At 41.8% G+C, this 16,303-nt stretch overlaps 2 protein-coding genes across 4 annotated transcripts; one reads left to right on the top strand and one right to left on the bottom strand.

Moving 5' to 3' along the window:
- Positions 1 to 83: 83 nt before the first annotated feature.
- On the bottom strand, positions 84 to 16,053 carry crlf1b (cytokine receptor-like factor 1b). 3 transcript variants are annotated; one of them, XM_080430230.1, is made up of 8 exons: positions 15,833 to 16,053; positions 10,825 to 11,136; positions 8,700 to 8,829; positions 7,359 to 7,531; positions 5,015 to 5,172; positions 4,111 to 4,279; positions 2,080 to 2,265; positions 84 to 837 (listed from the first exon to the last, which is right to left on the bottom strand). In XM_080430230.1, the coding sequence occupies exons 1-8, from the start codon at positions 15,888 to 15,890 to the stop codon at positions 821 to 823; spliced, it is 1,203 nt and encodes a 400-aa protein (XP_080286356.1). In that variant the 5' UTR covers positions 15,891 to 16,053; the 3' UTR covers positions 84 to 820. The 3 variants fall into 3 exon arrangements, with proteins under 3 accessions (XP_080286356.1, XP_080286355.1, XP_080286354.1); XM_080430229.1 differs by having other exon boundaries at positions 2,084 to 2,265; XM_080430228.1 differs by having other exon boundaries at positions 84 to 2,265.
- Positions 11,479 to 12,162, top strand: LOC308086729 (peroxiredoxin-6-like). The gene has a single exon (XM_080430378.1). It carries the CDS (start codon positions 11,488 to 11,490, stop codon positions 12,154 to 12,156), a length of 669 nt encoding a protein of 222 aa, XP_080286504.1. The 5' UTR covers positions 11,479 to 11,487; the 3' UTR covers positions 12,157 to 12,162.
- Positions 16,054 to 16,303: the final 250 nt, after the last annotated feature.

The raw sequence follows: 16,303 nt of genomic DNA, 5'->3' as shown, positions 1-16,303 counted from the left end.
ACACAATCATTACTTATATTTCTGAACCATAATTAAAATTAGAATATAACTTATGGAAATCATCATGTCAGGTTTATTAAATATATTGTTACAAAAATATATGCAATATAAAACTGTCTTCAAAACACACAGTCAATGAGACACAGTACAGTATATACAGTTTATACATAGGGATATGTTGTTCCAATGACGGCTGGTAACTGACCCCAGCACTGTTAATACTGTGGTGAACTTCAGGAATGATCCATTGTAACTGCCCCAGGGACACATAATACAGTATTTTAGGTAACAGGTCGCTTATAAATGAAATATTCAATCTAAGATTGTTTTATTATGTTGTTACCAAGTGAAAGAGTACGGTTGGGGCACTACTGAGTAAAAATATGATGCCTTTTTGAGTGGTTTGACTGAAACTCTGAGCTTCTCCTTCATCAAAGAGGTGACTTTCTTACTGAGGTTGCAGATTGTTGAGCCCTTCTTTAACAGGACAAATGCACAATCACAGAAGAACCAAATTTGTGTGTGACAGCTTTCAATATGACTATTGAAAAACAAAAAAGGGGGTCTCCACTTAATTCTAATCCCGGTAGGCCAGAGTCACAGAAATAACACTGTGCCCTCTCTCTCTCCAGCTATTTTCCTCATTCCACATGGGTTCCTGCAAACTAAAGTTAAAGCCTGTGTAACCAAACACTGCAATATTCCACATCCAGAGGGGTGGAGCCCTCACTGCAGGCCCCCTCTGGGCCAGTATCTGTCAGCGTCTGTTGATGCTGTTCTTGAATTAAATACCTCAGCGGTGTTTAGGGGGTGCTATGAATTATCGCCTTGTAGAATCTGAAAGGAGAAAAACAGATGGATAATATTGGGACGACTCGATAGGAAAAAGCATGTAATTCATAATCATTTACCGCGGCGACACTAATTGCTGTTTATTTTGGTTGTTTGTCTCTCATGCTCCTCCTTTACATGGCAGTCATGCTCGCCACTTTGTCTCTGGCGCTCCTCTTTTGTAACGCTCCTCTCGTTCTCATTCCCTCAGTATCATCTCGTGATTCTCTCAGCCCGAATCTCCCTTTCACTCAAGGTAATCAATGAAGGCCTGTCAGGGTAGCTGAACAAAGACATTATTCAGGAGATGACTTGAGCGCGTGTCCTGGTGGGTGAAGATTGGAGACGAAAAGATTAATTGGGTCAGGTTGGCTAAAAGTCTCCATCGGTTCAAGGACTGAACAGGGGATGTCAAAAGGGTGTGGCTTAGGGAGCTGAACTCTATGCCCATCCATACACGCGAGCGCACACACACAAGACATTTGGCCCGAGTTACTGTATGTCGTGAAAGGAGCTCCTCACGTCAAAGGGAATAAAAACACAAAAGGCACACATTACAGTGGGCTGCTAATTACATTTACATGTTCATTTCCCTTTGTTGTGGTCATCAGCCGAAGATCATAAGTCTATGTCGTTAAAATACGTCATAAAATGAGAGTGCATGACTTGGAGGAGAAAGGACTGGAGACAACTTTATGCTCCTACTTCTGGGCCAGTAAAGTCAAAACCGCACCATTTACCTGATCATAAAACATGAACTGGGACTTCAGAGAGCCAACCAGTTCAGCGGAAGTCTGTCTTCTGTGTGCTTCTAAAAATGCTGACCGCATGGCATAACACAAGAGCGTCTTCAGACAAAGGCAGGGTCAGAAATTCAGGGAGTACATGCAGTTCAGGACTCCGACACAGCAGACGCTGCTGCAGTAGTGGTAAGATAGTGGTGACATAGTGGCTATGTTGTGTGTGTGTGCGTGCGTGCGTGCGTGCGTGCGTGCGTGCATGCGTGTGTATGTGTATGTGTGTGTGCATGGTAGGATGTGTTAGGCTGAGGTATAATATATGTGCAGGCTGTTAAATTAATACTGTACATGCGTGCGTGCGTGCGTGCGTGCGTGCGTGTGCGCACACTACGCATATATTTGTGTCCTTAAGGACTCATTGCTGAGCACACAAATTGGGAGGAGAGCGGTGCTCAGACAGCAGAGATAATGAAAAGACTAATGAGGAAGAAGAAGAGATTCTCCTTACCTACCTGGTTGCGCGTTTTATGCGATTTCTGCAGCCACACCCTCCACTGGTCGTACAGCTTGATTGACATTCCGCTGCAGCCATAGGCGTGCTTGCGGACCCAGCCGAAGAACTGCTTGAGTTCACGCCGCAGGGTGGAGTTCTGCTCACCGGATTTGGGATCACATGAGCCACTCTGCAGACGCTCTGGGGGGGGGGCATGGGGGGTAAAAGGAGGAAGGAAAAGGAACAGAGCAGAATGGAAGGAGAGAGAGAGAGAGAGAGAAAAATAGAGAGAGAGAGAGCACATCGTTTGCAGCTAGTAAGCTCGTCTCTTTTCAACACCAGGATCAGAGGCAGAGCATAGGCTTGTTTTTCACATCGCACCTGAGGTTTTGGCAATGCTGTTTGTTCAGTAAAATCCAAAGAGGTTGCATTTTTGCACCCTCAGTGTTAAACAAACTGTCCAGATTTTGCTGTGTTCCATTTGAACGATCTTTGCTGAAAGGTTATTGAACATTTTGAGAAACACAAAAATGTTGGTTTCTTCATTTATTTATGCTATTCTTTAATGCATCTTGTTGGTGACAGAGATTCTGTATAGGCCTACTCTGACACAGTATTATGCATACACTTGGCAATATGTTTTTGTTATATGTGTTTTTATTTTATTTTATTAGACTGAGTCTGGTATAAATTTGATGATGATGATGATGATTAATTGCATCAAATAAACTGTCTTTAATGCACAATTGCATTACACTGGGAGAGGTATCCTCTTACACTGGGAGAGGTTTGTTGTGTAGTTACCTTAACATGATGTAACTCCAAATATTGGCAACATATCTTGCCAATTGTTTCTCCGTCGATTACACATTGATGATCCAAAATATGCGCGCCATTGACTTTCATTTCACGGTGAAACAAGTCTCACATTCACACTTTCCGCGAACAAAGTGGATTCTGCCAATGCATGTCCCGTGCAGCATTTTTTCCTCCCATCTGTTTACAATGATTGATACAGTACTGTGACTATTGCGGTTTCTTAGATGCACAATAACAAACTTAGTGATTTTGTCTCGGAAGCATACTCAATGGATCTTATTACTAATTCAATTAGTAAAATCAACATGAAGTTGACATTTTTATATCCAAGAAATACGGTTTTGTAATTAAGCACTCTGAAAAACTTTGAGCTATCCGCATCCCTAACTAGTCATAGTTGTGTGTAGAGAAGGCTACTGAAAGCCAAAAGCCTGCCACAGTCAATCCTTATGGTGAACAACAGAGCTTGATAACGACTTCCTCTCCCTGGGGAGCAAATACCACACAACCTATGTAACTCATTATCTGCTCCTTGTGGTCTCAAACCTGCTTCCACTCAGGGTTTATGGGCCCTGCGTGTACCTCTGACAGACAAGCAGCATTTTAACTTGATCAATCTTTGAAGGCTAACGACAAAAATCTATCAAATATCCCCTTTGGCCTTTTGCCATTTCTTTTAATCCTCTGTCTAAAAGATCTTTATCGTGGCAGCTAGCGTATTGATGTTTGCTTTCTGTCTGAGGTCACATGAGGTTTGGATCTACTTGCTCCAGGATGTTGTATCCGGATAAGGCCATTGTTTTTCTGCTTTTAATTGGCAATGAAAGGTTATTAGAAGGGAAAGATCACCACTCGATTGTATATGGTGAATTTGGGAAGTATTAAAAAGTCATAAAGCATTTTGCCCACGAGGTATTAAACCTTTCATGAAAGCAAACTCATGAATCATATAATGGCACTGCACATATGTCAGATTTTGTTTCATTTTCGTTAATTCAAATAAATGAAAATATTTTTTGTTCTCATTGTCTTACTGGCAGTATACCCCCCCCCGGACGGGGACACACACACACACACACACACACACACACACACACGCGCGCGCTAATGAATTCCGTGCTTTCACTATGCATCTGTGAGCCCAGTTAAGTAACATAAATGGCATCAAGATAGTTAAACACATTTGAGAGTTTTCCAGTAGTATCTGTACCGCCACGGTATACTCACCACTGATGGGTGTGGAGGCAGCAGTGGAGTGGCTCCAGCCACTCCAGATGCCGGCCTTCCTGGATCCAAAGATGCCCACTGGGTTACACCTCACCTGGACAAAGTAAACAGTCCCGGGCCGCAGGCCTGCCAGCCGACACGACGTCTGGTTACCAACATCAACCACTACCTGATTGTGAGGGAGAAAATGGCAAAGACATTTGAAAACGGCAAAGATTAAGCCTAAATGAACCAGTAGACTTTTATGACAAGTCTCTTGAGAGACTTTTGTTTTGGGCAACAAAAATGGCAAGAAGAGACGTAAATCCAATCAAACTAAAAACAAAACATTTGCTTGTGTTGTGTAACGGGAAATAAATGTAAAGCATCCCAAATTTTAAATTAGACAGCTAGGTCGCATTAACCACTTGAACCCTAGCGTCCTTATTCTGGGGCGAAGATTCTGTGAAAATCTGATGCACAAGCTCACAATTCATCGCAATGCGATGCATTGTCAGCTTGTAGATCGGCTATTTCCGGCAAAGATATTTGATGTAGAGGGGGAAAAAGGGGCCTAGGCCGCCTAGTATAGAACACTGGGGGACTCCGGTCAATGAAGTATACAGTGCAGTATAGGGTGTATGCTTGAGTGATGATGTTGGTTTAGAATTTCAGAAACATAGTTTCTGTCCATTAAACCAGTGAAAGTGACTTCTGTGGTGCTCCCAACTGACAGATTAGGTAGCTCTCCTGAGTAACTTTGTTTTACCACAACTCAAAACCAAACTATCTTGAGAGTCATACTCATTTACATTGTTTAAAACCTAAGACAGACCAAACTAGCTATGGCACTCAACAGTTTTCCTGTTTTTTCCTAGTTTTGTGCATGTGGGTGTTTATCCCCCCCCCCCCCCCCCCCACACACCTTCCATTCGATGCTGTCCTCCAGCCTGTATCGTATCTGATACTTTGCTTGAAACAGGAAGTCCTTGAGGGCAGGGGGATTGGCCCAGCGGACAGTCAGCTGGTCTTCCAGGTCCCCAACACGGTTCACCAGCAGATTGTCAGGGGGGTCCGTGGTCACTGTGAGGGAACAGGGATTTAACAGACGTAGTCAGTTTTAAACTAAAGCATTAGTCATTTTATAATTCACTCGATGCAACAGAGCTGAGTGAGGTAAGCTAGCACCCTGTGAACTCTGACAGCAAGTAAGAGAAGAATTCCCCTGCCTAATGTACAGTGTATTGTACAGTACAGTGCAGACATCCTCTATATGCAGACACTGTCATCATTCCACTTAAATAGAACATGGTGTGGATGATGAATGTCTTGTACGACTATCAGCCAAACACACCGTCTCGCTCATGTGCACTCAGGCTCGACGAGTCCCTTTACTTAAATATATACTGTATGTATATTTATAAATATAGCTGTTCATTATGGAGTACTACACACCATACCAGAGAGAGAGAGAGAGGGAGGGGGGGAGAGAGAGAATCAGAGAGAGTGTGGAAATTAGAAATCAAAGAATAATTAACAATTTAACTGATCAGTGAGCAATATTTTTTAAAGAAAATGTGTTAAATGGTGAATTCATTATACTGTATATCCAAATTCATTCCTGTTTACAGAAAAACAAGCGGTGTATATACTGTATAGTAATGAGATTTTTATGTTAAAATCAAACGTTCCTCTGGAATATAAGCTCTTGGTTTCCCTCCATTTCTGTAAATAATGTTTATGTGCTCCATATAAAGTAGTATGTAAAAGAGTTTAAAGTGGTGTAAGTAATATTTTTTCTTTCTTTCCAAGGTTTATTTATTACATTCACAGGGATTAACACCACATAAGTGATTTTATTTTTTTGTTAAAATAAGTGTTAAATATCATTGCTATAGAGTGTTTGTTCAGTAACAGGGGTCTCCCCATCTCTCCAGCTCTTTAGTAAGCAGAAAATACGTGTTCAGATTTCAAACACTGTATAGCAAAGATCAGAACTCCAGCTGGTGATTGTCTTTCAGATAGGCTGGTTGGTTTTTGGAACAGTGGACTAATCAGGTCAGTTCTCTGTTCTCCTCCCAGCCCAGTATGCTCTCTGCAGAGAGCACCATTGTCCTCACTTTAAGTGTTAAATAAAACATTGCTTTCCCACTGCAACAAAGCTCACAGAGAAACCAAGCGCCTTCATGGAGCTGACGGAGGGCGAGAGAGAGAGAGAGAGAGAGACCGCCATATGAAAATGTCTTGTAAAACTCCTTCCCGTTAGTGTTTGTTCTAAAGAAATCCATTGTTCCCTTCATATCCACTGAGCCTTGTTGTGCGCATGTTGATGATCTTTATTTGTTCTATCAAATTCACCCTGGGGGGGGGGGGAGACAGAAAATGGAGATGAAAAAATTCCACAGGTTATTGTTTAATTTATTGGGGATCTGAGGGTACGGGAGGTTTGTGATGCAATAAAACCCCCACACACACCCACAACCCCCATCCTCTTGCCCTAGCCTTGGTCAGCCTGCTTAGCCTCCTGGCCCAGTTCGCCTTGTTGGGAGAGGACAGGGGACTCTGACTCTTGATAAATGTGGGTTGATAAATTGTAGCATTCAGTGTAGTTTATGACACTAGGCGCCAAGGCTAAAGAGTTTGTGCACCATAAGGAGAAACACCTTTTATGTTTCAAACATCAGCACGTATATTTCTTATCATGAAACTGATGTGAAGTGATTTGCCAAGCGTCTGATGTGCAGCTATATCTTTTACAACAATTTTAGTTTGACTTTAAGTTTCAGCCAGAACCCATTACACAGTTATAGGGGATGGGTGGATGGATGGAGAACACCATAAAAACCCACTTTGCACAGGGAAGTATGTTAGCCATATGCAAGAGATCTGGACAGCAAAGATAACAAGAAAGAATACAGCATATGAGTGAAACCAGGAGAGGAGAGGAGAGGAGAGGAGAGGAGAGGAGAGGAGAGGAGAGGAGAGGAGCAACTTCAGGATAAGAGGAGAGGAGAGGAGCAACTTCAGGATAAGAGGAGAGGAGGGGAGGGGAGAGAAGAGAAGAGGAGAGAAGTAACTTCAGGATAAGAGGGTAGGGGAGAGGAGAGGAGAGGAGAGGAGAGGAGAGGAGAGGAGAGGGGAGAGGAGAGGAGAGGAGAGGAGAGGAGAGGAGAGGAGAAAGTTGAAAGGAGAAAGTTGAAAGGATAGTGAGAGAAGTAACTTGAGGATAAGTTGTCTGTTTCTAGTTGTGACCAGACTGAATGACTCACCTACATCCAGGATGTCCAAGGTGATGATGTCAGAGTTGGCTGAGCCCAGCTGATTGGCTGCCTCCACCCAGAGCTCATACGGGGTAAAGAGGGCGAGATCGCGAGGGATGTAACAGGAATATGGCTGGTGCACGCTGGTGTAGTCCTCACATTCCTTCTCCTGTCCATACCACCTGGCCCAAGACACAACAAAGACTAGAACCACGTACACCTTTGACAAAGACCTTAAACGCAAAAACCTGCAAAACATTTTGACAGTTCTTCAAGCATATCTGCTTTATTTGACAGCACAGTGGAGGGAGACAGGAGACAGCATGACACGCAACACATGGCCCTGTGTTGGACTCAACTCGGGATGTTGCTGTTATGCGGTCACTGGTTGGGCCACTCGGACATTAAAGTCATAGCACAAAAGCAATACATTTAAGAAGTAAATTACAGACTCTGTGATGAGAATCGCCATAACGGAGTAGTACTGTAAGATACTGTATGTGTTAAAAGGTCAATAGACATCTATCGTCGCTCTCGGGTGAAACCTTGTATATCCAAACCCGTTGCTTTTCAGGAAATGGAAAAAATAACGTGTTCCAAAGTCCAACGGATCCAATGTGTTATTATTTAGTCACACGTTCTTGTTAATACTTCTCATCGGTTAAATATTTACATAACCCACAGACATAACTACTTTCAACCTGGTGTCACTATTTTGGGCATGTCATATGAAATCTTTCCACAAAAGATAAAAAAAATAACCCAAATTGCTGATCTACAAGCTCACAATGCATGTAATGCAATGTGAGCTTCCACGAATAAGGATGCTACGATTCAAGTGGTTAATGCGGCCTAGGCTATTTTTAAACACTTTGGAATGCTTTCCGTACTATTTCCGTTACATTTCGCTACTTTTGTCACACAACAAAGTATAAAATAGGGTATTAATGAAATGAAATATGGAGATAGGTTTCTGCCCGACGGCGAAGATGTACTGTATATTGTTGCTGTCGGGCAGAAACCTCTCATCTCCATATTTTTACATTTAGTTTTTTCGTAAATTAACGCCCTACTTGATCATACTACAGCGTCACTCAAAAGCACCAAAAGTAGCAGATCCACAAGCTCGAAACGCGGCGCGAAGCGACGCGTTTCGAGCTTGTGGATCTGCTACTTTTGATGCTTTTGAATTTGAATCCTGATAAGTAACATTTTTGGACATATGAGGTTTCCACCCGACAGAGACGATATACTGTATGTATATCTCTAAATCTACCTGAATGGTGAAAGTGGAAGGTGTTGGCTTAGGTGATCACCTGTGAGCTGCAGCAGCAGGTCTGCGGGTCTCACCTCAATTTGTACTTGAGGGTGTATTTGGTTCTGATGAAGGTTTCACCCTGGCCCCCAGGGCTCCACTTGCAGCTCAAGTCCTTGGTGTTTCGGGACCAGCAGCTGAGGTTGACCGGCTTCTCCGGAGGCACTGTGCAACAGGGGGAAATGGGGAAAAAAACAGATCGATGTTAATGTCCTGAATGATCTGAAAACATCACAAAGCAATACTGGATAATAGAGTTATTTTATTCCATTCTCTTCTGTTTTATTTAATCTCATTCTGTTGTTCTATTCTGTTCCACTCTACTCTAATCTCATATTTTCTTCTATTTTGCTACCATAATTTCTGGGCTATAGGATGTTCTTTTTTTCCCCTTTTTAACAATCTAATAATTTGATTTCAAATGACACAGACATCTTTTGACCTTTATTTTGACATTTAAAACAGAATCCATTTTAAGTTAGTTTCCATCCTTTCATGTACAACATTCCTTCCATCATGCACTGTGTTGTAAGCCAACACTAAGATAGAGCAGATTAGGGTAGTCATATAAAAGGATTTAAAAAGCATTGCAACCCAAAGGCAGATCATAATCAAAATGGCTTTTATGCAGGGAGGAAAAAAACCCTATGAAAAGCTTGTATTTGTGAGCCTTACAGCATTCTATGAATTCAAATGAACATGAAAATGCGTCTGTGCCTTGTTGCCTTGCAGCATTACAGTACAATAGATTATTTACAATACATTGAACCTCAAACAGGCATGTTTACAGGTAGCTCATTGACTATGACTCATGGTGTACTTTTTTGAGAGCATAGGGTAGTTTATTTGATATTCGAGGTAGCTTTTGGATTTAATACATTTCAGTACGGTATGAAAATCAAATTGCAGAGATTTGGAATTGAATCAACGTGCAGAGATTTGAAACTTGCTAGAGATAAGTCCTTAAAGTTTACATGTGTGCATGTGTCCTCATTAGGACACAAATGCTCAAAAAAGTAGGCTATAAAGGTTAGGGTGGATTTTTGGTGGAGTGGAGTGGATCTTTAAAGTGTGCATGTGTGCATGTGTCCTCATTTTTAGGCTATGGGTTAAGATTATATTTCGTTAGTGTATAATGAAAATCCCCATAAGCACGATACAGTGATAAAATTGTGTACACATCTTTCTGTGAGTGTGAGAAATATGAAAGACTTAAGGTCATTACACACCGGCGATTATGCGAATATATGCAAAAGTCGCCTTTTCGCTTTTTCGCTCCGTGGAAGCTTGCATTGACTTTATACGGTTTTTAAAACAAACTTATTATTCGCATGAAAAATTCGCCCCCGGTGTGTAAGGAGCTTTATGGTAAATAATTCAAACAAAACATTTCCCCTCATAACATTACGATGGAATTTCCATAATGGTATTTTAAAACTGAATAATTTGGTTGTTATTGCTTAGAAGGGTTAGCGTTAAACACCAACCTACACCTTAGAATACAATCCAAAAGCTTCACTGTGAAACACACAGCTCAGTGTATACAGTAGGCTTTGTAACAGCCACATACTTACATAAAAGCTTCTTATGAAAATCGATAAGTTCCAACCCTATTAGGCATTCATGACTTACGCAAGGGCCTACGCATGCATACTGTATATCGTCTCTGTCGGTGGGAACCTGTCCAAAACTGTTACTTTTCAGGATTCAAATTCCAAAAACAGCAAAGTAGCAGATCTACAAGCTCAAACCACGTCAAGCTTGTGGATCTGCTACTTTTGATGTGACTTTGACTTTTGTGTGACGCTATAGTATGATCAACTGTAGGGTGTTAACCCATTAAGACCTGGAACGCATCTGTGTCTCTTTAGATTTCTTTGGCTATTAAAAAATAGCAGATATACAAGCTCATAGTGCGGCACCGAGTGCCGCGCTATGAACTTGTAGATCTGCTATTTTTGAAAAATCTTGAAAAAAAATGTTTTAGATTTTTTTCAAAAAACTGTTTTTAAGAATCGCCTCAGGTCTTAATGGGTTAATTTACGAAAAAACAAGTTAATATATACAAGTTAAGATATGGAGATAAGAGGTTTCTGCCAGACAGCAACGACATACAGTTCTATACGTACAGCAGATGGAGCCTGTATAGCAAGCACTTACGGCCCACATAGAGACAAGAGCCGGCCAGGACGTGACCATCTCCTCCATGGCAGACCAGGTTGTCTCCGGACTGCTGCTGGGAGCCGTTGAGGCGGTGAAGGGTGACACTCAGGGCACGGGGGCTCACCGCCCCATAGGTGCTGCTGGACAAGCGTCTGCCATTCAGGGTCCAGTACAGTTTGTTTATGTGGAGGCCTGCTATCTCGGCGCTCACCGTGCATGTGGCCGTCAGACTGGAACCAATATGAACGGCGGGGTCCTGGGGGAAGATTACTGCCACCTCTGGGTGTTGAGATATGGAGACACAAAGCCCTGACACACACACGCACGCACGCAAGCACACACACACAAACACACACACACGCACACACGGATACAAACGCAGACTGTTACCAAGGTTACGATGCCTAACGTGAGATCATCTAATTTGGAACAATGCCAGCGTGACGTCACAGCATGACATCACATCTCTAGATAAATCCTGTCCTGAATATTTTGGGACGCTGGAATGTCAGATATTCTGCAGATAGAACCGGAATAGAACCAGAAGTGCTTAATAATACTAATAGTAATACTAAGATAAGTATTCTCAGAAGCTAGTAAACAACCCAGTAAGTATTATATATCACGATATCAAACATATAGTCAACACCGACCAGAACCATGCCGGGCATTCTGCTGGGAGACGTGTTTCCTAACTTCGAAGCCGATACCACCGTGGGCAAGATCAAGTTCTATGATTTCCTCGGAGATTCATGGGGTGTCTTGTTCTCCCACCCGAGGGACTTCACTCCTGTGTGCACCACTGAGCTGGCCTGTGCTGCTAAGGTCAGTGATGAGTTCAAGAAAAGGAATGTCAAGATGATCGCCTTGTCCATCGACAGCGTGGCGGACCACCTCGGTTGGAGTCAGGATGTGATGGCTCTCAGAGGTGAGAAGGCTGGCTGCCCTCTGCCATTCCCCATCATCGCTGACCACAAGCGAGAGCTGTCGGTCCTGCTTGGCATGCTGGACCCCGATGAGTTGGACAAGGACGGATTGCCCCTCACTGCACGCTGTGTGTTTGTGATTGGCCCAGACAAGAAACTGAAGCTGTCCATCCTCTACCCTGCCACTACTGGAAGGAACTTTGATGAGTTACTCCGTGTCATCGACTCTCTACAGCTCACCGCTCAGAAGAAGGTTGCCACGCCTGTGGACTGGAAGCCGGGTGACAAGGTCATGGTCGTCCCCTCGCTCTCTGATGCAGAGGCGGCTGCCCTCTTCCCCAATGGTGTGACCACCAAAGAGGTGCCTTCTGGGAAAAGATACCTGCGCTACACCCAGCCCTGAAACTGGACAATCTCAATAGGCTCAGCAAGGACGGTACTCCCCTGTAGTTTACTGCTGTTTCATTTAAAGATCTCTGGACTGTGGGCAATGGCAGGTACTGTAACCAGTCATCACTAGGAGGATCTACATAAAAGTCTAATACTGGTGAATTATGTACAGTACAAAAGAAATGTAATAATCATTACAAAATGTAAACTCCCTTTACTGTCCATGTATGGATGGTGGACTAATCTACCAGTTTGTAGTAAATAATGACTTGAATGGCTTCTTTAAAAAATCAATCATTTGACACTTCTTATCTGGGGCAGGAGTCGTCTCTTTCACAACACCAGAATTCAGATTCTCATAACTGAGCTATACAGTACAACATATAAGCTTTTGCTTCCATATACTGTAGCAACATAAATGGAATTGATTGAATGTTCAGAAAAGAATATTCAGTATATTCAGAATATAAGTATGTAATTGATTAAATGAAATAATTGGATTTAGCAGTTATTGTAGCCAGCAAAGATGCAAATTCCTTGCACTGTTAATGCATGTAGAACTGACTCACTGTGAACAGATTGTTATTCTGTACCTGTATGATGCCTGTGGCTAATGTTAACCAAGTTTAGGGAAATTCGAACAAACAAACAAAAAAAACTAGGGCTATCCCAATACTATCGATATTGTGGACTCAAGGGACGATCTCTCTCCCTTCCTAAACCAGCCTTAAGGAATAATAACCTAACATAACATAACAATATCTTCATTACACAGACAGAGACACCAACACAGACAGACACACACACACACACACACACACACACACACACACACACACACACACACACACACACACACACACACACACACACACACACACACACACACACACACACACACACACACACACACACCCCCACACACACACACACACCCCCACACACACACACAGTCACACACACACACACACACACACACACACACACACACACACACACACACACACACACACACGCACACGCACACGCACAGACACACACACGTGCACATTTTGAGGCAGTTAATATTCTGGGCATTTATCGTATTCAGAATCGTTTACAATGAAGTAGATTGTTATACAATAAGAAAGCATGTAGGAGAAGGACTCTGATCTGTTTCTTTGTTGCTTGATTAGTTTCAGTCTTTGAGAACCGACCCATTTCCTGGTGAAGCATGAGATGCAATTACCACGCTTTTGCAGAGGCATCTATTGAGTCTGGTTGTGCATTGGAATTTTTGAGACGAACCCTTTATGAAAGCTTTGTTTTTTTGTGTTTGAAGAGAACACATGTAACTTTTTGGGCTGCAACGCAGAGCAGGAGCACAGCAAATATTTATGACCCAATGATGAACTGGATTTATGGCAGTGGTGTAAAGTAACCAAGTACATTTACTCAAGTACCGTACTGTACTGTACTACTGTACGTGTACAATTTTGAGGCATTTTCTTTACTTTACTGGAGTATTTCCAATTTTCAGTACTTTCACTTCTACTCCACTACATCTCAGAGAAACAATTATTTGACAGCTTTAGTTACTAGTTACTTTGAAGATTTAGATTATTATTACAAAACAGACATTAACCACTTCGGCCCTATATACTGTAGGCCTATATTTCGGCCATTTGAATATAACCGATCCACAAGCTCACAATGTGTCGCACAGCGACACATTGTGAGCTTGTGGATCGGCTATTTTCAAAAGATTTTCATACATTTTATACATTTGAAAACTAGTGAAATGGGACAGAAATGCATACTTTCTATTTTTGTTGCTTCAAGTACATTTTGATACCGATACTTTTGTACTTGTACTCAAGTCAATTTTGAATTGTGGATTTTTACTTGTAACAGAGTATTTCTACATTGTAGTATTGATACTTCTATTTTTATATATTTAAAAAATTTGAGCACTTTTTCCCGCCACTGATTTATGGTCCCCGGGTAGGACCACTTTAAAAAAAAAGGTCACCCAAGCCCTAGTGAGGGACTTGAATGCTTTTCCATGCTGCTACCCCTCTTGCACTTGTTTTAAAGCCTGCATTATGATTGATGCCTGTATGAAATGCTCCGAGGAGCAGTGCTCCCTCCGAATGTTGCCAATGGGTGGCCTTTGGGGAGATTCAGGGGTTAATGTGTGGAGGACATTTATTAACTGTGTTCTAGGTGGGCGGCGGACAAGCTTTCTAACATATGTGCCAATATGTTGCTTCCTGCTTCACTGGACTTGTGACTTATGAGGATTTGATGTACAGAGATCATGATAATGCCATGGTATTTCATCCCCTCAGGCTGAGCCCAGGACTCAGGGAATGAATCTCAGCATAGAGTCTCAGTTATACTTAGTTGTGTGCCGGTGCCATGCTCAGTAAATATCAGATCTACAAGCTCACAAAGCGTGTATATCTGCTATTTACATGCAACACCAGAGTACAAGTACTGTAAGTATAAATCAGGCTTATAAGAGGCAAGACATAAAACTATAAATTGAGAATAATCCACATACATATTCCATGGACAATACTTGTCTGCTTATTTCATAACAAAACACACTTGTATGTAGCAATGCTGCAACTATGATGATGTTGCTCTACCTTTATAATTCAGTATTTCTCTAAATCAGCAAAACATCATTAGCCCTAATGCATATAACCATGTACACAATTAGCCTATGCCAGAGAAAGCATGTTTATATGCATGTTTCATTCATGCAAAGATCTGATACATTGATTTATAGCAATTTATCTAATTAAATGCTTAATCTCCATCTCTAATTGGCCTTGTTGTCAATGTCAATTTGATCCAGTTAGTCAATAAACGCCTAGTAATCACAGCCATATGACTGTGGTGTCATTCCATTTACTTCATTAAGGTTTACAACGTATTAAACAATGGCTCAAGGGTTTGCAGGGCATTTGCATAACCAGTTTTCGGTGTTTTAGGGTTATTATAATATAATCCATATGATAAGAGGGCAAATTGTAACAGGCTGCTTCAGTAGATGACAATGTGTTGACTAATGGGCTCGCAGCGCCTCCCATAGCGCTGCTGCATTCAGCCGACACAAACGTGGTACATCAGTGGTGGAAGAAGTAATCACATCTTGTACTTAAGTAAAAGTACCGATCCCACAATGTAGAAATACTCTGTTACAGATACAAGTCCGGTATTCAAAATGTACTTGAGTAAAAGTACAAAAGTATTCGCATTAAAATAATACTTAAGTACTGAAAGTAAAAGTACTCATTTTGCAGAATGTCCCATTTCCCAAGTTTCCAAATGTCTAAAAGGCTTTGAAAATAGCAGATCTACAAGCTCACAAAGGTGAGCTTGTTGTAGATCGGCTATTTTCAAAAGCATGCATATATATAGGGCTGAAGTTGTTAATGCATGTTTTGTAAATACTAATCAAAATCTACAAAGTAACTAGTAAATAAAGTTGTCAAATAATTAGTAGTGGAGTGAAAGTACAATATTTGTGTCTGAGATGTAGTGGATAATTGGAACACTCCAGTAAAGTAAAAAAAAACTCAAAATTGTACTTGAGTAGGCTACATACAGTAGTTTACTTTACACCACTGTGGTAAATTGAGTGTGTCTGTCTGTCGGCTTCTTCTAGCCAGAACAAATCTTGTAAGTTTTGTACTTACGTGTCGAGGTGAACAACACATGTGGAACCAGGAGGATGAGAAACAGTAAGGATATCATTGTCGTAACACAGTATTGTGTCTCTTTTTCCTCCCTCTTGTCCTTTTTTTCTCCTCTAGTTCGATCTCCAAAAAGACGTGAGACTGAGGCACAGTTGGAAGGATAGGTTGTTGCAGCAGCAGCAGCAGGGCTCTGTTCTGAACCTCCAACAATGTTGAGGCAATGGAGCAGTACTTTCAGATCCAGTGATCCAGTGATCCCTCAGGAAGTCAAGCGACCAAGTTCAGTGCGGTGGCATGAAGGTACATCACAGGCTTTGCTTTTTTACTCAACTGTAGTGGCTCTGCTTGGTGCACTCCCTCAACAGCTAAAACATCCCAGTTGATACTTTATGCTCCTCCCTTGTCAGTGGTGGAAGAAGTACTCACATTTCTTACTTAAGTAAAAGTATCAATGCTGCAATGTAGATATAC

The sequence above is a fragment of the Gymnoscopelus braueri genome (assembly GCF_963280865.1).
Source record: "Gymnoscopelus braueri genome assembly, chromosome: 6".
NCBI classification, from domain to species: Eukaryota; Metazoa; Chordata; class Actinopteri; order Myctophiformes; family Myctophidae; genus Gymnoscopelus; species Gymnoscopelus braueri.
This window is presented reverse-complemented; position numbering and strand designations above follow the sequence as displayed.